The following is a 24963-nucleotide window of genomic DNA, read 5'->3' as shown; positions in this document are numbered from 1 at the left end:
TGATGTGAACATTACACTTATGTTATTTAACACTCGAGGTCAACAGGTGATTTGGTTTGGTATTCCACGTTTAATGCAAGAAGTTCCAAACTACAGAGGTAGATCGCTCCGAATTACACGATTCATGCGCAAAACGCCAAGCCAGAGAGTCACATCAACATGATGTGACCGTTATATTTATCACTGATGTCATTTGACTCACTGACAAAAGCGAGGTATACTGCTTTTGTGATAGACTGACACATAACAATGACCTAACTGCGGTAGATAACAGATTGAAGCATGGATAAAGGAGCGCTATAGCCTGCGAGCAGTAATTCTGGTTTGAAATTTCGTGCTTTATGCTAGAAATTCCAAAGCAGAGAGTCTGCTCTCTAGGAGGACCATCATTGAGTTGAGCTCTGGACTTTCATCATTTGAGACACTGATGCATTAAGACTTACCCAAGTGTGGTAGATGACAGAGTGACTCTTGGAGGAAGGAACCATGGCCTGCGAGGAGGACTTCTGTTTGGAATTTTGTGCTTCATGCGAGAAATTCCAAACCAGAGATTCTTCTCGCTAAGAGGACCATCGGTTGGAACGTCAGACTTTCATTTAATGTGAGACACTGAAACATTCATTGGAAAACGAAATTTGTGGTGTAGTTTTGCGAGCTGTAAATGACAGCTTTAACTGAATTCATTTTTCGTCGGATTAACTGAATTCATAGTTCGTCGGTTGAGGAAAGACCAGACGCCTGCGAGAAGGAATTCTGGTTTGGAATTTCGTGCTTCATGCAAGAAGTTCCAAACCAGAGAGTCTGCACGCAAGGAAGACCATCAGCTGGAGCACTGGAAGTTCATCATTTGAGACACTGACAAATTGAGACTGAGAATGACTTAACCGTGGTAGATGGCAGATTAACTCTTGGAGGAAGGAACTATAGCCTGCGAGCGGGAATTCTAATTTGGAATTTTGTGCTTCATGCGAGAAATTCCAAACCAGAGAGTCTGCTAGCTAGGAGGACCATCACTGAATTGGAGCGATAGACTTTCATTTTCTTTCACACTCGAAAAGTGAGCGAGTCCTTTCGTGGAATTTCTTGCTTCATGTGAGAAACTCCAAGCCGGATAGTCTGCTTGCTAGGAAGACCATCAATGTGACGGCTAGACGTATATCGTTCAGCACTCCGTCACACAGAAACAAACACCTTTGAAGGACAGTTGTTTCGACCTGTTTGTCTTTTTGGCCACTCTTTAATAATAGCGTTATTAGCCACTTAGCTTACGTAACTTGCAATACTGTACTAGGAGAACTATACGAGTAACAATGGTAAACTCAGTGATGGGGTAGAAGCCGTAGGACTGTGACAAATTGAACAGCCAATTAAGTTTGTTGCGGTACAATAGCAGTAACATCTACTAGAGTTAGATGACAAATTCAGTCACATTTATTGTCTGTTGGAAGAAGGAAGGCCACTGCTTACAAGCAGGAATTTTTGGTTTGAAACCCGCACATGGAGAAACCAAGTGTGATTTTGCAGAAAATTTATCATTCATTATTGGAAGGAGAAACAATGTCTGTGAGTCGGTGATCTGATTTGGAATTCCACATTTAATGGGAGGAATTCCAGATCAGAGCATCTGCTTGCTAGGAGAAACACTAATGTGACCGCTATTGGAATTACATCATTTGACAGAAGAACATACCCATTGGAAAAACGAGACGTTTTTGCAATTTGCTTTCTAAAAGCACTAGATGACACATTCAAATGCATTCATCGTTTGTAATGAAAGGACCAAAGCCTGCAAGCAGGTGGTGCGGTTCTATGGTGGACCCTATCCGTTAAGACTCACCTAACTGTGATAGATAACAGATTAACTCTTAGAGGAAGAAGAACCATAACCTGCGAGCTGGATTTCTGATTTGGACTTTCGCGCTTCATGCGAGAAATTCCAAACCAGAGAGCCTGCTCGCTAGGAGGACCATCATTTGGACCGTTAGAATTTTATCATTTGGGACTCTGACACATTAAACACTGACCTAACTGTGGTAGATGACATAATGACTCTTAGAGGAAAGAGATTCATAGCCTGCAAGTGGGAATTCTGATTTAAAACTGCAAACCAGAAAATCTGCTCGCTAGGAGGACCATCAGTTGGAGCGCTATACCTTCATTCGATACACTGGCACACTGACACACTCACTGAAAAACGATGGAGTGTCTTTGTCGTCTATAGCGCATTCAACTGAAATTATGGTTCGTCGGTCGAGGAAAGACCAGAAGCCTGCGAACAGGATTTCTGGTTTGGAAATTTGCGCTTCATGGGAGAAACTCTAAGCTAGAGAGAGTGCTTGTTAGGAAAACCATCAATGGGAGCGTTATGCCTTCATTTGACACACTGATGCACTCACTGTAAAACGATGCGGTCTAATTGTAGTTTAGGTATTCTAGTGGTAGAGGAGACATTCAAACGAAATCATACTTCGTCGGTTGAGGAAAGACCGGTAGCCTACGAGCAGAATTTCTGGTTTGGGATCTCGTGCTTCATGCGGGAAATTCCAAACCAGAAAGTCTGCTCGCAAGGTTCAACAAACTCTCATTAGACTTTTCACTCTGGTTAGACTTTCTTTTGACAGACTGACACATTTATCAGAAAACGATGGAGTCTATTTGTAATCTAGTTTTGCGAGCAGCAAATAAAATATTCAACAAAATTCATGGTTCGTCAGTCGAGGGACGACCAGTAGCCTACGAGCAGGATTTCTGGTTTGGAATTTCGCGCTTCATTGGGGAAACTCTAAGCCATAGAGTCTGCTTACTAGGAAGACCACTAATGTGACCGTTGTTTAGCACACCTGCACACACAAACAAAAGCCTTTGAAACTTACAGTACAGTTATACCAGATTCACATCAACGAGACTGAAACCAAAATGTACGTAAGGGTCGATCATGCGACACTTGAGTTTTGCATTGCCGATATATCGATGATTGTTATAGTGTACTAATCTACTCAACCGAAAGAGGATGAAGGGTAAGTTGGCCTTGCATCACCTGATGGAACTGATTTATAATACTCGTACATCAGCATATCAAAACGAAGTCTTTCTCGGGAACAGTCAGTTGAGTTTCGCGCGATTTCCTGTGTTTAACAATAACAGACGTTCCCGCGCTTGACAGCCGTTGTGTGTTTTTCAATCCACTGTGAATGCTGGAAAAATCCTCGTAAAATGATGAAGCACTGGATTGGATCTAGTGAACCGAGCACTTGTTTGACCTCAAAAAGAAAATTAACGAGCTCTTTGAGGGGTTGGCGTTCTAGCTTTTATATGTTAGATATTTGATTTTTAGAGTCAAAAAAACTCGTTCACTTCTGATCGATTTCACAAAACTAATTTTCCTTACCTGGTGTACCCTTTGAAAGCGACTTTCTCTGATTTTGAGTCCTAAAAAAACGGTGAAACACAACTATAATGGAAAGTTTTCAAACTCTTCTAATGATAATGCTTATCAGTTTTAGGATCACCACTACGATGTCACGTGTTTACGCACCGCAACGCCCACTTGCTCCCTTGCTCCCATGGTAAATCGACAAGTACACAGCTTGATTCAACAGTTATAGTTACGTCAAGCGGAGGAGGACTACGAAGCTTTCATTCCTCCCTACATGGCATAACTTCTTTCTTTAATATTACCATTTTGTGTCCAACAGGAATATACGCAGGGAATCGTAATCGGGGTAATCCAGTCTATCACCCGAGAGTTTTCCGGTTCGACAATAAGAAATTTCACTACGAGGCATTAGCCAAACACGCTACTTTATCGAACATAAAAGTATACACCCACAGTACTCTATAGCTCAAATAATCGAAATAGCACTCCGAAAATTGATAACGCTAAATAATAGAAGTAACGAGACAGACGAAAGATTGCATGTAAGGGAGGGTTTATGCCGCACAAAAACATCTACAATGTTTACAATAATTGTTCTTCATATTTTAGTGACATGCAAACTTCGAGAAAACAAAACTGTAATTAGCATAAACTAAAGACACTAGTTAAAAGACTTTAATATATCCTGATATATTGTACTTTGGCTGAAGAGCCTGCATTTGACTCATTCTTATTAATCTTATAGCTAAGACTTCATCTGATCCGTTTTTACATCGCGTTTCCTGAGGGTATTCACAACAACAACAGCAGTATTTCGGTCAGTTTCCCTGTTCCATCTGCTGGTCTACCACGAAGAAACATTTGGCGGCAAGCTGAACGGTGGTGCACGGCGTAGGGGCAGCAGAGGAGAATTTGGATTGACTTTCGTGGCTCAATTCTAATTCTGCAATTAACAGTTCTCATGCTATCTTGACTTGATGATGTTTTCATTGTCTCGAATTGATTTACTGACCTTCAATTAACTTAGTTATTTGTTATTGTGTATGCTTATGTCAGAACAAACCATATCACGATCGACCACTAAGTAATTAATTAGTGTCGTACTGAAGGTCAGAGCTCAGAACTGAATAGCTGAATTTCTGACGGGATTCAATATCACATTTTACCCAGCGTTTAATCCTAAGCAACTGGTAAAAATCGGGTACTAGTTTGCCAACATCGAGCAATTTGCCTACAGCTCTTGGTAAAATCGTTTACCAAATTTCAGTTCTCTAAAAAGTGACATCTCCTTCCAGTATTTTCTCGATTATAAATTTATTCATGAGGGGCTTTGGAGTGCAATAAATCTTTAATCAGCCACTTCATACTCTGCCTGCTTTAAAGAAGTCAGGTTAGTTCATGAATTCCCATTCTCTCGACGATACTCCCTGAGAACAGTATATCCCAATTAACACGCCTGTACTGTGGACTTTCATTGCCTGAGAAGGTAAGGAAATCTTATTGACAACTATCGAAAGCAGTAGTTTCGTTTACTTCCAGTATAACTATCGTCGAAGAATTGTGCTTGTGGACGGATGTAGGTTTCGTTCTTTTCGTGCGGGACAGTTTTGGGACGGAATTTCATTCTAAATACGATTTGGTTACAGCAGGGAGCATTAATTGACTAGCGACAATCTGTTAAACCTCTTACGATAGCTGATTTACAAAACGTCCACTCAAGAAGTGATCAAACTCTGTAAAATACGGCGTTGAATCGTTAAGTGCTCGGCAGCGTTGAGAGATCGAAAAGATTCCGGACTGATGAGTTCTTCACTCACATGTAATCGATAACACAAGAAGACAAGCTAGGATCAATTACAGCTATAGGAACGAATTGCTTCAATACGTTTCCTATGGCCAAAGATGGTTAAATGTTCCAAAATAACGCGTAAAAGCTCATTACTTTAAGATCGCCTGCAAACCTTGAGAACAAATTATTAAGTTCACGTTTCCTCACGGCTGATACTGATGTAAATGTTACTGACATGCAGAATCACGGCTCGATTGAGAACTCTTTATTTGTTTTCTCAGAGATGACTCACTATATAAAATCCAACATCTATGCCATACGAAGCTTTGAAACAATGAAGTAAATGTGTTTGCTATAAAACGTTTACTCGGAAATCACTTGAAGCTATTGTTACAAATGATATGTCCACCGAAAAATGGAACATTTTCTAGACGTTTGCTCTCTGTACAAGAAGATCCATCTCTGGCCATTTATAGAAAACTAATAAATAATTAATGGTAAGCCTGCTAAGAAAAGGAGTGATAAATTAACACGATCCACCCCGAAGTTAATCGTTCCTCATTATTGGTGAAATTAATTTCATGACGGGTAAAAGAGAAAAAGGACTCAAACAAAACAAAATGTCACCGGTCTTCCTGCTTTTTTCAGGATGTTAATCACACTAATGGCGGTATTCTGGTGCGCCCTGTTCCCCTTCCTGGACCACCCCAAAGAAGTCTTCGGGGACAAGCTGGACAGTGGGCGTGCATGTAAGGACAACAGAGAAGAATTTGGTTTTGCTTTAGTTGGGCATGACCTCAGAAGCGTGTACGCTGACAATTTTGCTCGCTGCTACTTTGAATGCAGTTTAGAGGAAAGATGCCAAAGTGTGACGTTTCTCTGGAACGAGAAAGAATGTCAAATGAAGAAAGAAACAAAGAAGTCAAGACCTGGAGATTTTGTGGAAAATCCAGCTGCTACTTACATGGAGAATAACGATCGAGGTCTATTAACTCGCTGTTTTTGCACGACTGCCTAGATGCTTTTCAAATAACATTTGACAAGTAGCCCCTAGAAGCAAATTCATATCCCCAAGAGGGGTGGGGTGGGAACCCCTTAGGGTTTTGTTCAAAAATGACACAAAAATTATTTGCATTTAGTCGATAGAGGTCAGCTTGCTATGCAAGGTGAGATGCTTTATGCTGCCATCTTGCCGGGATTTCACTGTTTCCTCATGAAGTCAGGGAATATCGTAAAATGCTGATGAAATGAAAAAAAAAAATTGCAATTTTACAATGCTTCTCGAGAACTGGAAAAATCGAGGAATTTCGTAAACGCAGTTGACTGACAACAATGAGACTTAGGTGGCCTCAAGTGATCCTCTCAACTGACTGACGGCCAGCCTTTTAGCTGGCCTCTGACAGACAACCAGGCTTTAAACTGGCAAATTACCAACATCTAACTGTTTGGATGAACTGATAGCAAACGCACAAACATTTGACAGACAACTGACAAACAACCAAAAGTGATTTTCGCCAAGTGAGTATGACTCTCTGATCATGGTTTCTTGCAGCAAAGAAAGGTTCAAAATCCTCGGTCCCAGGTTCTTCATGCAAAGACATTCTGATAAGCGGCGAGGCTCACGGAGATGGCGAGTACTGGATCGACCCAACAAACTCAGAGAACGCCTTCACAGTTTTCTGTGACATGACATCTGTTCAAGGTACATTGAACTAATATTTCCTTATTACAGGAAATTTTCTCGATACTTTAATTTCGCGATTGCGAAACTGAAGTGAACTAAAGATGACGCAAAAATTATTTCTAATGAAACGTTTCTAAAGGAAAGTTTCAAACTATTCTGAGACAATGTATTGGTCCTCGTCATTACTTTCGTCTTCCATGTAAACTTCAACCGACACCTCTTTGGTACAGCCATCAAACTGTCCGTTGTATTCACTGGTTTCTTGTAATTCTGTTCGACAAGCCGCTTACACCTCTCAACGGCTTCCACGTTCTTTGTGCAGGTACACGTACCGAGTCGCACCGTTGCCTTCTTATTTAAGTTGTGACCATCTAAAATGTGTTGATATAATAAACTCGAGGAATGACTTTGCTTTGATACTTTTAAATTAAGTCGTTTTACCCACCTCAGTTAAAAAAATGTTAAATCACATTGTCAAGGAAATAACCAAACTTGTAACGTTGGTAAAGTCGCGAAATTAGAGTGATTTCGCGAAATCGGGGCATTTATTTAAGTGTCGTTAAATATACGACCTCCGATATTTTTCTACAGCTGGCAAACACAGGGGAATTTGGACTTTTGTATCACCAAACAAAAGCTTGGGAATATTCCATGTTTGCAGGCCCCTTTCTTTACGGCGTTCTCATCATTTTTCCTCCAACTTCTTTCACGTTTTTCGCTTTGAAAGGATGAAGGCGATCGCCATTTTGACTCCCGTCAACTTATGTTTTTTCATTGACTTGCCGTCTAAAGGTGTTAGAAAGAATTAGGCACTGAATAATTTATACTTCTGTCCGAAAAGAAGGTTAACTAATCTATGATTCATTCATTCTTGGTGTTTTACTCCCGCGCTTTGTTTCTCTTTAATTCAGGTGGGTGGACACTCATCAGTCGTTTTCTGATGAAAGGTGTAAATTCTCCACAAGATGCAGCTGTCGAGTCAGATTCTTACAGAGAGATCCTTTCTAACTACCACTCCAACAGCCAGTTCTTGTTGCGAGATGGCTTTAATCAGTTGAAGAACGACATGGGCTTCACTCAGATGCGGTTTTACTGTTATAAAAAGAAGAGAGACCGAGTGTTTCACATCGTAACCAAACAGAACACCAAGGGAGCTAACGTGGTGAAGTTTTTTACCGAGTCTGACACTATCCCTAGAGCTTGTGACTCTTTTACACGCCTCCCTGAAGACAACTCAACTCTGGCCGATAGTTGTAGTGATTGGGGTTTTGAGACCACAAATCGATGGGGACATGAAAATAACCTTAATAAAAGACGCCTCTATTCAAGGCCAATTTTGTGGGCGTGGAAACGATACTACACTCTTAGTGGTGACCCACTTACTTGTGATGACAAGTTAAATGAACTCGCTATGTCTAAGGGAGACAAATGGCAGATCTTTGTACGATAAGGCAATTACTTTCAATGTTATAGAGCGGTTTTCAGTTAAGTGTCAAAGGTAACAAATAATTGCTTTGGATTTGCTTCGCACGGCTTTATGATTGGTTTAAAGAAGGTCGAACCACTTATTTAACCAATCAGATTTAAAACCAAAACCAATTGCCAGGTCACGTGTTTTTTTCCCGCGCTTGGCGCCGGTGACATGCAATTCCTTCGATTTCTTTTTTGAAAACCTTTCCATATGAAGCTTTTCACGGGAAATTATCGTGCAATCAGAAGTATACTGGCATTTGTGAGCACGGCTTACATCCCTTTAGGGAGTTTAGCTGATTGAGACATTTTGTTTTTAATTTCCTCTCCATGCATTCTCGGTCCTTATTGTAATATATATAATTTATACATCATTTTATTTAAGTTCATTTTTTTAAGATGGCAGTGTGCTACACTTAGGCCAGGTGGGCGAACTGTTTGCAAAATATGCTTACTGAAGAACATAGCTCTGACTCAATTGGTTAGCACCTAAGTAAACGTCCTCACATCGTTAAAGTAAATATATCTAGAACTATAGATTGTTTTGGAACGATGAAGTTGACAGGCAGTGTTTTCTGCTGGTTTTGCTTTCGTCTTTGTTGTTGTTGTTGTTGTTGTAAATAAGAAATCTTGCTTTGCATGTTGCAGAATATTTAGTCAGGGGTGCTTAATGAAAGAGGCGTTTAATTATCTCATATCTATTGCTCATGCAAACAGATTCAATACATTGTTTGATATCGATATATCTGTTGTTAGTATCACCCAACTAGTGGACTAATGTAAATCCTGCATCTTGATTGGCTACGCAATTGGCGCAATCGAGCGTGACGCTTTCTTTCGTTTTATTCCCAAATAAATATTTCTTCAACTTGCATTTGCTAACTTTATTATTGCCTTTTCTGTTCGACTAGTTGGGTGATACTAAAACAATTAGACTCTTCACCCTCAAGGGCCACGGGTCAATAGCACATTCGGCTTCGCTTCACGGGCTAATTGTTAAATAGCACATCTCCACAAATCATGTAACCATATAAATTAAAATTTTCGTCGGCGAAAACCTGAATAAAACAGAGTTCCCTTAAAGATCCTTAAAATATTTCTTTCTAAGTTCATTAACTTTCTTGGCTTTTTACTACAGAAATGAGAGAGGAGGGCTTATTGAAATGATCTTGAGGCTTAGGAGAGGAGTTTGGTCTTTTAGAAATGGGACTCGGCTCGACAGTTCTTACGAAATATGCATTTGAATTTATATCATAGGGTTAGGGTTTGCGAATGCTTCGATTTAAATGCGTTTGTTTTATTGGCCGATTGCACTTTGCTCAATCCTCTAGGAGAGATACGCTTCTCCTGCTCATAACATGATAAGAGTTTTTACTATTATATAATACTAAATATTGAGGTTAAATGAAGGCATTTAAGCCGCCCTACTCTTGGATTGCAAGCAGGTTCAGTCGTGACTGGTTCACACACGAGAACAAACGACACTAGTTAACTATTTATGACTGAGTAAAATTAGTTTCACCTTTTCTAAATATTAAATATGACATTTTGCCCGAACAGGTAGACCATTCCATGTCGTGAGTTTTTTGGCTAATAGTGAGATTTTCTATAATTGTTCTATGTAACTACTTCCTTCCTGACCGTTTGTTCTAAAGGTGTAGAATGGTTGTTTTATATAAAACGGTTGTTTTTGTCCTAATATTTCTTAATTTTAGTAATTTCCTTAGTTGAATTACGATGTCTGTACTCCATCTTACTCTGTATGCGCGTTATTCGTTTCGGAAAAGTCCTTAGCCGTCCCTCGACCAACAAAAGAAACGCTACAATCTTGTATTTTGTCGAGAACGTTAGCCTATCTCGTTCCCAAATCTCTTCGTCCACAAGAGATCTGGGAACGAGATTAACATTCTCAACGAAATGCAACAGCCACGTTCGATATATCAAAATTCTAACATGGCTCCGAGGCTTTCAGGAAAAAATTGCAAATTTGTTAAGTTTCCTTTGTCTCTCAATTCCCAAAGGAGACTTGAACACAAAGAAAGCACCTCCAAATATAGAAGTTTGCCCTGAAAGCCTCGGAGCCATGTCCGAATATTGATATGTCGAACGTGGCCTATTGCTAGATTGCAACGTTTATTTTATTTTCGTTGATTTTAAGGACAGCTAAGAACTTTTTAGAGATGATCAATCCACATTCAGAGCCACCAGTTTGCTTACTGAACCTTTTGTCTGTTAAGGTTTTATTGCCGTTACCCGTTTGGTTTTCTTCAAATCCTATTTACTACCTGGCGAGAGCAAACCGCACGATTGCGTATCAGCTTGTGAGCGGAGCTAATCCACTTCTCCTGAAACTGTAAACTTCAAAGTAATAAGTCACAGTTGGGCCTAACCTAATTGCAACATTAGGGCCATTTATACGAGGAAAATAATCCGCGGCTTGTGTAAGACGCGAACTTGACCATTTATAGGAGCGTGGCTTATACAAGACGCGAAGAGCTCGTATAAACGGTTCACGGCTCGTTCGCCACTAATGCCTCGCTTCGGTGTTCGTTGTCATAACGAGCAACCAGGAGCAACGAAACGAGACGGCAGGCTTCTTCGCGAAGAAAACGATGACTCTTCGGGTTTTTATTAAAAACTAAGCTTCAGTTAAGTATTTTGCACTACGGCTTCTAAATGAAATTTTTTGAGTCTGAAAAAATATGAACGAAAGCCGAGACAAGCTGGACGAGGGCGATCAAGAATGGTGGGAGCGCAATGTGCAGGAGCTGGATCTACATCTTACATTTTGACCGAGAATTCAGGCAAAACTTCAGGCTTTAACCGAGAATTCAGGCTTGTGCAGTGTGAGTTCGCGTCTTACGTAAGCCGCAAACAAGCCGCGATACCGTTTATACGAGTGGCTTCGCGTCTTACATAAGCCGAAGCTTATTTAAGCCGAACTCAAAACCCTCGTCTTACACAAGCCGCGGATAACATAAGCCGCTGGCTAAAACTGGCCAAAATGTACCGTTTATACGGCAAGTTCGCGTCTTATTTAATCCGCGGCTTGTGCAAGCCGCGGATTATTTTTCTCGTATAAATGACCCTGTTATAACAACCACTTGTCCATGACTCCATGTTATCTTTGTCCCAAGCTGAGTTTACCTAGTTTAAACTGAAATTATTTTTCAACCATTCTTTATTTCTAGTTCAGAGCATAATAGTGGACCAAAACAGGCCGTGACCTACCACTGGGCCGAACTGAATAGATAAATAAATTTTATGCGTGTAACCGGCTCAGAACTAAAATTCTTGAATTCAGTCTGATAACGACTGAATTCAAGAAGGAACACGAAACCATGATTTACACCAGTATCGTCGACTTTAACAGTTGGTAGTAGCAGCAGCGTCTAGAGGACTTCCAACAATGAAATCACAAATGCCAACATTTTTCTTATGGATACATTCATAAAGGGCTTCAAGGTACAATAAATCTTTAATCAGACATTTCATACCTGTCCTGGCGTAGGGAAGTCCATAATGTTCTAGTTCTCTCAGCGACACGGTCACCGGCCATTCGATTGACCGACTATCCTTTGTGTTATCCAAAATTACGTGCAGTTTTAAACTCAGTGAATTAGCTCAGACATCAAGTCAATAACTTCAAACAAGAAGATTACAAAGTTTTATTCATCAGTTGGTTGATAACGGGAACCGTGAGCAGTTAATGACAAAACCGTCGATACTTTGTGTCAAGAACTCAGCGAGACAGACTTTAATCATGTTTGTTCGTACGTGCACAAATCCTATGTCACAATCACAAATGGCTGTCGTTAGTAAGTGCGGTAAAAGATAATTAAATGTCAGCTCTTAAAAAGGTATCCTAATGAGTATAGTCGAGAGAAATAGTAGAAAATTTTAACAATTCTTACTTTTTCAACTAGTACACCATTGTTTGTTTACATCTCTCAAGTTGTTAAGTGCGGATAAGTTTCAAAACATTTTATCTACCTGGATTATTCATACATTCCTGTTTCGGTGGAAATTTGAACAGTTCTTTCTCCGACTACTTTTTCAAGATAATTCTATTCATCAGCTTTATACCAGATCTTTTGGAATTTTACATCGAAATTTTGAAAGAACGAATTATGGGAGATTCTCTGATTTACAACAACTTGTCAGCCTAAGAAAAAATTGAAACTTTCTGTTCAAAAACAACTTTATGACTACGAAAGAAATAGTAGTTATATTGATATCTATTACAGCTGTTTTGCAGACTTAGCTAGAAAGGCCACTAGAAATTATGTGAATTTTAAATTAATTGTTAATACTAGCGGCGGACCTCTTTAGTAACGTTTGAATGAGCCCCAATGATAATCAACATAAGTGACACCGTGGGTTTATAACAACTCGAAGCAAATGTACGTCACCAAAAAACCCCGTGGCCTCGGGATTAGTTTCGCTTTTAAATCTGATTGGTTAAATAAGTGGCATAAGCTTTAAACCAATCACAACGTTGCGTAAAACAAAGTACTCATGTCTTACTTTAGACACTTAGTTGATTACCGTTCTAAAGAACTGAAAATAAATCCCCTATCGCACAAAAATACGCCATGTGTCTCCCAAAGACACGGCGTTCTCGACTGTAAAGTCATCACACAAGAGCGAGCGTGGATCGTTGTTCTGAATATAAAGCGCATAGTAATTTTCATATGCCCACAAAATTGGTCTCGAAAACAAGCGTACAGCGTTGAGAACGCTGCTATGCCCCCATCGGTCTTTCGTACTATAGCCCCACATATCACAGTTTCTAGCCAAAGTTGAGTTGTCATCAGGGAGGCGTGTAAAAGAGTCACAAGCTTTAGGCTGAGTGTCACACTCGGTAAAAAACTCCGCCACGTTAGCTCCCTTAGCATCATTGTTGGTCATGATGTGAAACACTCGGCCCGCCTTCTTTTTAAAACAGTAAAACCGGATCTGAGTGAAGCCCATGTCGTTTTTCAACTGATTGAAGCCATCTCGCAACAAGTAGTGTTTATTGGAGCTGTGGTTGGACAGGATTTCTCTGTAAGAATCTGACTCCACATCTGCATCTTGTGGAGAATTTAGATCTTTCATCAGAAAACGACTGATAAGAGTCCATTCACCTGAAAGAGAAAATAGTAAGGTCCAACTTTAAAAGTAATCATCCTGGAGCAGCAAAGCAGTTGGCTTTCATTTTTATTGGAAATGCATGTTTTTCTCTGGTAGTTTTCAAGGCATACTTTTTACAACAAAATAGAGTGACGCTGCAATCTTTTCTGAGCAACAACAAAAGTGGTTTCAAATTTTATTGGATCGTCTCTTTTAACGTACCTTGATCAGTTGTCATGTCACAGAAAACTCTGAGCGGGTCCCCTGAGGATGTTGGTTTGATCCAGTACTCACCTTCCCCCTGAGCCTCGCCGCTTATTAGAATATCTTTGCAGGAGGAGCCTGGAACCAAGAGTGTCGAACCTTTCTTTGCTGCAAGAAACGTCATACATTACAACGGGACAGTCCATGTGTATTTCGTTGCTTTAATTATGCAATCTACAGTCATAGATTCTAAAGGGTATCCTGCCAGTGTTCCTGTGTTTGGTCTCTCCATTCCACTTGTGTTCTTGTAGGAAGTTAAAACTGTCCATAGTCTTAGTTAATTATCGCCTCGTGTCGCTTGGAAACTGATGTTAATTCCCTTATTTGATGGTTATCAAGGCGGTAGACATTAAGTTGTGCTCTTGAACAAGAAAGTCACTCTCACAACATCCCCCTCCAACCTGGCGTATCAAACAGGTACCAGCGAAATTAATATTAGGGGGCAACCCGACACAATGGACTAGCATCCCATCCAGGGGGAAGTTGAAGAGAGACAGGGATAAGTTCCGGTGGTATGGGACATTTGGCCTGGCACAGTCATAATTCACCTTTCCATTTTTTTCCTTTACAGAAGTCATCCCTGTAATTTTGTACATCGTGATTGGCCGTATATTCATTGTAAGATGAGTGGAGGTTAACCCTCCATCCAACCTGGTCCTTTTCAAAAAAACAAAACAGCTGAAAGGACAAACCTCGGAAGTTGTTTTCCATATAAGTAGCAGCTGGATTTTCCACAAAATCATCAGGTCTTGATTGCTTTGTTTTGATTTTCATTTGACATTCCTTCTTGTTCCAGAGAAACGTCACACTTTGACATCTTTCCTCTAAAGTGCATTCAAAGAAGCAGCGAGCAAAATTGTCAGCGTGCACGCTTCTGAAGTCATGCCCAGCTAAAGCAAACCCAAACTCTTCTCTGTTGTCCTCACATGCACGCCCACTGTTTGGCTTGTACCCGGAGACTTCTATGGGGTGGATCAAGAAGCGGAGCAGGGCAAACCAGAATACCGCCGTTGTGTATAACATCCTAAAACATGCAAGACAACCGTGAAATCTTTGCAAGTGAATGTATGAAACATCATATATTTGAATTGCAGAGAAAGATGAAGACATGACTGATCATCGCAGTTATATACACAACTTAAGCAGCTGTGAAATTAAAGCCTGAAAAAAATCAGGCTTGAACGGGATTTCCCAACCAGCACGAGAATTGTAACCAGTGCGGTATAAGCGGGGACCTACCTTGCTACACTTAAATCAGGGGTGCTGAGATTACTTTCTCGAGTCAAACTGCAAACTGAAGAGACTTTGCACCAGTATTGGGCCAGGATTTACGTTTTCTTCTCAGACGGTCAGAGAGGGTTCATAGGCCATCTTTTCCACCGTATGATTGCGTAAGCTATTGCTGTTCAGTTTGGCAAATGTTCGTTGCTAAATTTCCTAATACTGAAGTAACTAAGGGTTAGGATATTTAAGAGACGGTACAGCAACCGTCGTAACAATTGACAAGATGACTTTTCTGTCAGTGATCCAGGCATACTCCAAGTTTTCCAGCTAAGAGTCGAACTTATGCGACTGACCTGCTGGCTAACTAGTCAAGATGTTCTACCACTGAGCTACGAGAGGCTCGTGGGAGTTAAGGCCATTAAGAGCAGCTTCGTCTAAATATCAACTAGACTTGGAAATAGCGAAAAAATCGAATTTCTTCAAACTCGCCTAGAATGAAGCCCTACGGGCACTAGTTACAAAAATATTGTTTTAAGTTCGATAAATCAAAAATTATTTTTTTTCCGCAATTTTTTCGTTTCGATGCCCCAAATCGGCCAAAATCCATCGAAAATGAGCGGCATATTCAGAGGCTCGTAAACTCAAAATCTTCATTACAAACTGATTGCACGTCGTATTTGTATTTCATTTCTTGTCTATTTAGAGCTAAATAGATCGTGATTTGATTAGAACAAAAATATTTGATGAATTTTCTAAATTAACGACCCAAGACAGTTTTACAAAAGGTCTACATTTAGCCTATTTTCAAATGCTAAAAAGGCTTTCTGGTACACGGCTTTTCCCAAAACGCCTAGTTTGGTCTGAAAGAGCATTGTTTCTTCTTCAAATTAGTGAAATAAAATTTTTGGGTAAATAAAATAACGAGCGATGAGATAGCGAACTAAATGCAGCACTTCTTCCTGAAAACGTGACCGTTGACCCAAGTGTAACGAAACTGATTTCTGCAAGAAAACCCGGAAGAAAAGCAAACGCTTCGTTATTTTGAAACAATTTCTAAGGATATCTCTCCGAAACCATGATTGCAAGAAACTATTTCCAGATATGAAATCTTACAGGGTGAAGGAAGGAGCTAAAGGGCGCATTTCAACACAATAACTTTGTTTGCTGAGAATTGAATTGAAGTTAATTCCAGTGAAATTTGCAAACTTGAAGTACGTTAGCCGATACTTACCTGATTATTTATATTTATAGAAGAGTCGTCTTCTTGGATTAACCTTCAAAAGAAGCTGGACCCAGATTTGGAAACCTCTAAAAGAGGAAATGCTTGTTTAATGTTCCGTGACCTGCCCGCTGCTATAAATTCCATGCACATGCCAACCGCATGTTTGTCGTAAAACCAACTGAACTCCACTGACAGTTTCCATGGGCAACTCCAAAATAAACAATCGATCCCAAAAATGTTAAGTGAAATTGGCTGTCTTCATGAACAGTTAGAAGCTAGAGTCAAGTTCCATTACCTTTTAAAAGTGCTTGATTTTACTTTGTTCACTCAGTAGTTACTGTCACGTTCGAATACTGCGTAGTATCGGTCACGCCAAAACACTGCAGACCGTGCAGACTGAGTAAGTTTCCCATACAAAGTCTCGTACGCGTTTGTCTATTCAATCAAAAGTCAAATACTGCGCTTGTGCAGCCTGTGGATAAATGACAAACTTTCAGACATATTTAACACTATTTTGTAACTAAACCCAAAAAAAGGAGTCACAGTGAAAAGCCCAAAGAAGTGTCTGCAGTCTGTACGGTCTGCACTGTTTTGGCGTGACCGATTTGCGGTATTCGAACGTGAGAGTAGTGAACAAAGTCGACGCAAACAAATAAAATCAAGCACTTTTTAAAGGTAATGGAACTTGACTCTAGCTTCTAACTGTTCATGAAGACATGCGGTTGGCATGCGGTTGGCAGGACACGGAACATTAAACATTTCTTCTTTTAGAGGTTTCCAAATCTGGGTCCAGCTTCTAACATACTTCAAGGAGGGTTCCCAATAGGTTTAGCGGGATGCGGGATTTGGCTTTTTTTCGCCGTGATATTTGGGATTTGAGCTGAAAACAGGGGCGGGAAGCGGAAATTACAATTACTAGCGGGAGCGGGATTTCGTGTTTTTGTGGGGTTGGGACGCGGGATTTGCAAGGGGAACTGCGCGGGATACAGGATTTCAATTCTTACGTGACTTCAGAAATTGTTATTGACCAGCGCAAAACCACAAGCTGGCAGAAACGAACCATATAGCTGTGTCAGGTTTCGAGTAATGAATAGCAACCGCTCTCACCCTGCAAGCAGAGCCTTTTCTTATGGTACATATTCAAAAAAGCGATAAAAGAGGCTCTGCTCGCAGGGTGAACCGCTCTGTACCCTGTCAGGTTCTGTCAAATTTATCGTCCATTTCCGACATTTTCGATGCTTGCGTCTGTAACCTTGACCTCCCGATCCTTTCTAGTTTTTCTAGTCTCTCGACCTTTTCCAAAGCGCTTGGCTTGTTTTGGCCAGGATGACCAAACCGAATGGCGGTGATAGTGATTTAACGAACGAAGTATGCGACATTACGAATTGCGTCATCATATACTAGACCATATTACGAAGAGGATGTGCGAACAGGGATGCCTTCATTCGGAAAGAAAAGTTCTGAGCCCTGATTTCAAGTAAAGCGAAGACGCTGAAAGCTTTGAAAGAAACTGTCAAGTGTGTTTCCGGCCGTCTCTTGAATATGGGAATGAACAATCTTTTTCTCTCACTGATACGTGGACAAAAGGAAACAAGATAGTAAACCGTTTACAGAAAGAAACGTTATAATCATTTGTGCTTACTTATCTGCTACCCATTGAATTCTTTTGCGATCTTTTATGCAATATCTTGTTTTAAAAAGTTTGTGTCATTAATTAAATTAATTATTAATTTAAAAATTAATAATTAACGCAGAAACGTCCTTGAAAATTAGGCGGGATCGGGATTTCCAGGCAAAAAAGGGCGGGATGGCGGGATTAACAAGAAAAAATGGGCGGGAAAGCGGGATCTGAAAACCCTATTGTGGACCCTCTTCAAGTTTGCAAATTTCACTGGAATTGACTTCAACTCAATTCTCAGCAAAATGCGTCCTTTAGCTCCTTCTTTGACCCTGTAAGATTTCATATCTGGAAATAGTTTCTTGCAATCATGGTTTCGGAGAGATATCCTTAGAAATTGTTTCAAAATAACGAAGCGTTTGCTTTTCTTCCGGGTTTTCTTGCAGTAATCAGTTTCGTTACACTTGGGTCAACGGTCACGTTTTCAGGAAGAAGTGCTGCATTTAGTTCGCTATCCCAGCGCTCGCTATTTTATTTACCCAAAAATTTTATTTCACTAATTTGAAGAAGAAACAATGCTCTTTCAGACCAAACTAGGCGTTTTGGGAAAAGCCGTGTACCAGAACGCCTTTTCAGCATTTGAAAATAGGCTAAATGTAGACCTCTTGTAAAACTGTCTTGGGTCGTTAATTTAGAAAATTCATCAAATATTTTTGTTCTAATCAAATCACGATCTATTTAGCTCTAAATAGACAAGAAATGAAATACAAATACGACGTGCAATCAGTTTGTAATGAAGATTTTTACTTTTGAGTTTACGAGCCTCTGAATATGCCGCTCATTTTCGATGGATTTTGGCCGATTTGGGGCATCGAAACGAAAAAATTGCGGAAAAAAAATAATTTTTGATTTATCGAACTTAAAACAATATTTTTGTGACTAGTGCCCGTAGGGCTTCATTCTAGGTGAGTTTGAAGAAATTCGATTTTTTTCGCTATTTCCAAGTCTAGTTGGTATTTAGGCGAAGCTGCTCTTAAACTTGTTTCATGGGACAAACATGCCGCATACTGCTAAGGGTGCAATGTCGATAAGTGACGTAATTTGCAATGATAGAAATAAGATTGTGGATTTCTAGGGGCAAGCACATAGCATATGGGTATATATTTGAGATTCCTTTTGATAGGCTCAATATTTCCCACAAACAAGTCATGTAAGAGATACTTGTAAGCGATTTCTTAGTGAACAAAAACATGTGTTTCAAGAGATTTTTTTTAAGCGATTTCTTGGTAAAAAAAAAAACAAAGACATCATGAGCTTCCACTGTCGCTGTTTTGAAAGCTTTAGCCGTCTTAAATTAGGGTAAGAGTGAACTTAATTAATTTCATTGTATTCTAGTAGCTTGCATGGTGTAAAAGTCTTCTGTGTAAGTGCTTAATTTTAGAAGAAACAAAAATTGACAGTCAAAATAAAGCTCTCACTGACATTGTTTTGACTGAAACGTTTACCCTGGGACAAAAGGAACTGAATTAAGTGCATTTGAGCTTTCCATGACATGAATATGAAATGTCAGAATAAAGTGACTCAGCTAAGACGTAAACAACTGGAAACACTGAAAAACTAAAACCAATACTGTCAATTCTGCTGGCTACTTTCGATGAAAAAATGTTAAAAGCCATAAGTAAGGCAACAAATAAAACACGGCATTAAACGTAATCAGTAGTAGCTAATAGTGCATGGCAGTCGAGAAGTCAAATTCAGTTCCCATATATATTACTCTCGGAGTTTTGTTGATTCTTGTTTTCTTATGTGATCGATTGTGTAGATTTCCAGGCTAAAGTCCGTGATGTCTAAGATCTTTATGAAAACTCATACTGATGTGCAAAAAATTGGTACTTCCCGAAATTATTGAAGCTCCATCAGCCGTTGAGAATGCCTAACAATGCAGCTCTAATCTAAAAATATTCTAGCGCTCTTCAAATCAAACCCAGGGTTTCGTTGAGGAATAAGGCCGGGTCTGTTGTGCGACTTTAATAGGCAAATACAGAAAACCACAACAGTTCCTGATTGCTTATTTTGCCTGAAGAAAATTCTCACACTTTTTTTCAACGAAGTTGTTTAATGGCATATTACGCAATTGGGAATCCTTGACATAAGGCCAGATTACAACCATCATTTTGATGCTAGCGGGACTTCAAACGCGCTGTTTGACGAGTTAGCTGAAAGGCCTCTGATGAGTCTCTTGGCAGGGTTGAAACATACGTATGCAAGGCTAGCGATTGTAAAATTCTCACACTTTTTAATTTTCAAGAAGAGTTTGGTTGTTCAAATAAAAGACGCAAGATTTGAAACTGAAATTTGCAACTTACTAATTGTTCACTAGTCAGTATCGTCATCTTTAGAATGAAATGCCGAAGAAGAAGAACTAAAGCTTTCAAGTCTACCAATCTAACAAAGTTTGTTTGATTCATGGTGCAGTGTCTATACTGCAAGGAAAAGAAATTGTTTCCATTGCTAGTTTTCAACAAGATTTGCTTACCTTTTCAATGGTATTTTTCAACTGATGTAACATCCAAGTAGCACTAGAACGAGTGCCCGTACTCAGTTAATGATCGTCGAGACAATGTAATGTTGTCAACTTTTCTCGTACTAAAAGAGGTATGGAACGGCTGATTAAAGATTTATCGCGCCCCGGAGCCCCTCATGAATAAATTTATCAGCCACCAAAATGTTGGAAGAGGTGTCGCTTGATGTACTTCATTAGTATTCATCGTTTAGTCCATCGTTTATATGTGTCCCACAGTTTTTGAAACAACATAATTTATCCGAGCCATTGCAGCTTTAGCAGGAAATTTCACAACGCTAATGAGGAGGCCTGGCCTGCTAACGTATTCTATTCATCAACACTATACCAGATCTTTTGGAATTAAATTTACATAGAAAGCTTGAAAGAACGAATTATGGAAGATTCTACGACTGAAAACAGCTAGCCAGCTTCCTAGCTAATTGTAGCTAAGTGCATCGACCACTATAAATATTCAACACTGCTTTAACATTTTTAACAGTTTTTTGTAACATTTGCCTGTGCCATTCTCTTAACGCTAACTAAACATGATAAAGAGAAAACATTTCTTGGCATTACAATAATGGAAAAAATGGCGTGTTAGACACCTATCGAAGCCATACACTAGGCAATGTAAATCAAACAGCATTATCTCAGCTGTTTGAGCCTGAAGAAGTATCTCCTTACTATGTTTACCGGTATTTCACGTACTGGGTGTTGATCAATTGAATCAAAGTTATGTCACACAGTTAGCATATTTACAAGCTGTGTTCCCAAGTGTAGCGCGCTGCCTACTCAGGTTGCCTTGTGCGCGCGGTCAACATAATTGTAACAGTTGAAACTCTGCTTTAATTGTACTAATGCTCGTCCACATTATAGCGACGTTTTCTGGTCAAATATGGCCGAGATTTGAAACTCTTGCAGGACTTAGTCTTCAATGGTGCAAGTCTGTGCAAAACGCTTATCCTTCGGAGGTATGGTTTTCGAAATATGACGGTCACAAACCTTCCTTAGCAGCAAATTCATGACCCTGAAGACATGAGTAATCATTGTAGTTTTAAACACAACTTAAGAAGTTGTGAAATTAAAGCCTGAAAACAAAATTCAGGCTTGAACCAGCTGGCACTTAAGAAGGACGCCCCTTAAACCTAAACCAAAGCAGTTATAAGAGCTAGTGATAACAGAGGGTTTACAAGACCTCGAAGCAAATGCACATATACGTCACCGGCGCCAAGCTCGGGAAAATAACTCCTGACCTCGCGATTCAGAGTTAAACTTTTTAAAAATCTTATTGGTTCGATAAGTGACACGAGTTCCTTAAAATCAATTATTAACTGAGTTATAAATGTTGTTGTTTTCAAAAAACAAACAAGAGAAAACAAACAAAACTGCGTAAGGCAAAGCCAAAATACTTATGTCTTCCTTTAGACAGTAAATTGAAAACAATTGATTCCCTTATGACCCTTATCGTACAAAAATGCGCCATATGTCTCCGAAAGACAGATCGGCCCTGTTCTTGTGGTCATCGCACGCGAGTTCGCGTGGGTTGTTGTCCTGAATATAAAGTGCGAAGTAATATTTAAGCGCCCACAAAAATGGTCTGTGATACAAGCGCAGATCATTACGAGTACTTTTATGCCCCCTCCTGCCCCCGTCGGTCTTTAGTACTATAGCCCCACATATCACAGTTTCTAGCCAAAGTTGAGTTGTCATCAGGGAGACGTGTAAAAGAGTCACAAGCTTCAGGCTGAGTGTCAGACTCAGTAAAATACTCCACCACGTTAGCTCCCTTTTAGCATCATTGTTGGTTATGATGTGAAACACTCGGCCCGCCTTCTTTTTAAAACAGTAAAACCGGATCTGAGTGTAGCCCATGTCGTTTTTCAACTGATTGAAGCCATCTCGCAACAAGTACTGTTTATTGGAGCTGTGATTAGAAAGGATCTCTCTGTAAGAATCTGACTCCACAGCTGTATCTTGTGGAGAATTTAGATCTTTCATCAGGAAACGACTGATAAGTGTCCATCCACCTGAAAGAGAAAATAGTAAGGTAAAGCTTTAAAAGCAATCATTCTGGAGAAGCAGAGCAGTTGGCCTTCATTTTTACTATACTAGAAATACATGTTTTTACCTATTGTTTTGAGTTAAACACCTTTGCAGGGCATACATTTACAACAAAATAGAACAACGCGAGTTAAGAAGGCGATCACCCTTCAATCTTTTTGAGCATCAAATACGAGAGATAATAAAATCAAACTGCAATAGTGCAGTCGAACCTCCACTAACGGCCACTTTTCTGCAATTTTTAAAAAAATTTTTTTTTTTTTAAATTTTTTAAATTTTTTTAAACAATTTTTTTAAAATAATACTAGTCAGCAGCACTTCAGCAACAGATCTTGTCAACTTGCTTTATTTTCTCCGACCGGTTTCGTTTGATCATACAGACTTCATCAGGGAGTTTGAACAAGATGATTTAACGTTAAATCCGTGAGCCCCAAAATTAAACATTGTACATTCGCAGGATTTTAGTCATATCCTGCACGCAATTTTGTAGGTGTTTTTTGCTGTTCACACCCTAGTCGGAACGTGATTTGTACTCTAAAGAATAGGTATAAAATAAGTTCCTTTATGTATCTTGTTCAAACTCCCTGATGAAGTCTGTGTGATCAGACGAAACCGGTCGGAGAAAATAAAGCAAGTTGACAAGATCTGTTGCTGAAGTGCTGCTCACTAGTATTATTTAAAAAAAAAAAAATTTTTTTTTTTTTAAAAATTTTAAAAAAATTTAAAAAAAAAAAATTAAAAAAATTGTTTAAAAAAAAAAATTTTAAAAAAATTGTTTAAAAAAAAAAAAATTAAAAAAAACTCTCTACGTACAACAGCCAGTTTGTTTTGTCCCAGCAAACAGTCCATAAATTTATTCTAATTTTAACCTCTCTACAACGGCCACCTCTCCTCAACAGCAACGACCACTAAAACTCGTCCAAACTGTCAGAATAACCTCTCAACAACGACCACTTTACTCTGTCCCCAAGGTGGCCGGCCCTACTGGAGAGGTTCAACCATAACTAAAGTGGGTGTGAAATACTTACTGACAAATAGAACTATAATCAAATTTTTAAACGTTGATCTTTTTTCCAATGTACCTTGATCAGTTGTCATGTCACAGAAAACTCTGAACGGGTCCCCGGAGGATGCTGGGTCGATCCAGTACTCACCATCTCCCGGAGCCTCACCGCTTATCAGAATATCTTTGCAGGAAAAGCCTGGAACCGAGGGTGTCGAACCTTTCTTTACAAAGGCTGCAAGGAACAATGATCAAAGAGCCACATATTAAAACGAGACAGTTCTACAGTCATTAATTCACCTAATCATACTGCAATGATCAAACACAAATCACACTCTAAGGGATACCCTGCCAGTGTTATTGGTGTCCAGTGTTATTGGTGTCCGTAGTCCTCATTAATTAGCGGCTCATATCGCCTGGTAACTGGTGTAATTTCCTTCATTTGCTGGTTATCAGGGCGTTGGACGCTGAATCGAGTAGTCTGGGTTCAAACCCTGGCCAGTTCATTACGTTGCGCTCTTGGGCAAGATATTCACTCTCACAATGCAACACCCCACTCCAACGAGTACCAGCGAATTTTTAAATAGGGGTAACCCTGTGCAGTGGTCTAGCGTCTCATCCGAGGGAAAATTGAACAGAGACAGGGATACGTTCCGGGGGAATGGAACACTTGGCCTGACGCAGTCTTAGTTCACCTTTCAGTTATCTTTCTTTTTAGCCGTCATTCAAGCAATTATGTATGTCGTGCATAGGTAGGTAAAAATATCAGTATAACGGTGTGAGTCAGTTAAAATATTGACCGTATATCCGTTTTAAGATCATCTGATTGGAAGTTAACCTCCCATCCAATCTGGTCCTTTGTCTAAAACAAAAAGCTGAATGGACAAACCTCGAACGTTGTTCTCCATATAAGTAGCAGCTGGGTTTTCCACAAAGTCTTTTTTCTTTTTTGTCTTTTGTTTCGTTCTTCATTTGACATTCTTTCTCGTTCCAGAGAAACGTCACATTTTGACATCTTTCCACTAAACTGCACTCAAAGAAGCAGCGAGCAAAATTGTCAGCGTGCACGCTTTTGAAGTCATGCCCAACTAAAGCAAAACCAAACTCTTCTCTGTTGTCCTTGCATCCACGCTTACTGTTTGGCTTGTACCCGGAGACGTCTTTGGGGTGGACCACGAAGCGGAGCAGGGCACACCAGAATACCGCTGTTTTGTATAACATCCTAACACCTGGAAGACAATAGTGAAGTCTTAAGCGATGAAAATGGAATGCGTTGCCTCCATCAGTAAATAGGACGCACGACAGATTAGTACACAGGCTCATTTTTAGCTCATTTTATTTATTTGTTTGTCAGAAAGGTCAGTTGAACCAGTGACTCCAATGTGATAACTTTAGTATCAGTCTTTTCGAAGGCAAAACTATGTGGAAGGGGAGCGAAGAGAGCGAAATGAAAAGACCTGATGGCCCTGATGCTCAGGTTATAAGCACGAGAATTGTAACCACTGCGATATAAGCAAGGACCTACCTTAGATATACCCTTAATACTCTCGCCTACACTTTATAATGGGTCACTG

The 24963-nt window shown here is 39.7% G+C and overlaps 2 protein-coding genes across 2 annotated transcripts; one reads left to right on the top strand and one right to left on the bottom strand.

Moving 5' to 3' along the window:
- Window positions 1–1825: 1825 nt before the first annotated feature.
- On the top strand, window positions 1826–9735 carry LOC145498525 (uncharacterized). The gene is made up of 3 exons (XM_081478444.1): window positions 1826–6148; window positions 6718–6867; window positions 7761–9735. Exons 1-3 carry the CDS (start codon window positions 5815–5817, stop codon window positions 8297–8299), a joined length of 1023 nt encoding a protein of 340 aa, XP_081334570.1. The 5' UTR covers window positions 1826–5814; the 3' UTR covers window positions 8300–9735.
- A 3145-nt stretch (window positions 9736–12880) lies between these two features.
- LOC145489890 (uncharacterized) lies at window positions 12881–14284 on the bottom strand. Its single transcript, XM_081469002.1, has 2 exons — window positions 13632–14284; window positions 12881–13474 (listed from the first exon to the last, which is right to left on the bottom strand). Exons 1-2 carry the CDS (start codon window positions 13820–13822, stop codon window positions 12895–12897), a joined length of 771 nt encoding a protein of 256 aa, XP_081325128.1. The 5' UTR covers window positions 13823–14284; the 3' UTR covers window positions 12881–12894.
- Window positions 14285–24963: the final 10679 nt, after the last annotated feature.

The sequence above is a fragment of the Orbicella franksi genome, chromosome 1 (assembly GCF_964199315.1).
Source record: "Orbicella franksi chromosome 1, jaOrbFran1.1, whole genome shotgun sequence".
Classification (NCBI taxonomy): domain Eukaryota; kingdom Metazoa; phylum Cnidaria; class Anthozoa; order Scleractinia; family Merulinidae; genus Orbicella; species Orbicella franksi.
The sequence above is the reverse complement of the archived record's forward strand: the minus strand, read 5'-3'. Positions and strand labels throughout refer to the sequence as shown.

Coding starts and splice junctions, on each gene's coding strand:
- LOC145498525 (XM_081478444.1), top strand. CDS start 5,815: ATGTTAATCACACTAATGGCGGTATTCTGGTGCGCCCTGTTCCCCTTC. Junction 6,149..6,717: donor CATGGAGAATAACGATCGAG/GTCTATTAACTC, acceptor GGTTTCTTGCAG/CAAAGAAAGGTTCAAAATCC. Junction 6,868..7,760: donor TGACATGACATCTGTTCAAG/GTACATTGAACT, acceptor TCTTTAATTCAG/GTGGGTGGACACTCATCAGT.
- LOC145489890 (XM_081469002.1), bottom strand. CDS start 13,822: ATGACGTTTCTTGCAGCAAAGAAAGGTTCGACACTCTTGGTTCCAGGC. Junction 13,475..13,631: donor TTAAAAGAGACGATCCAATA/AAATTTGAAACC, acceptor TTACTTTTAAAG/TTGGACCTTACTATTTTCTC.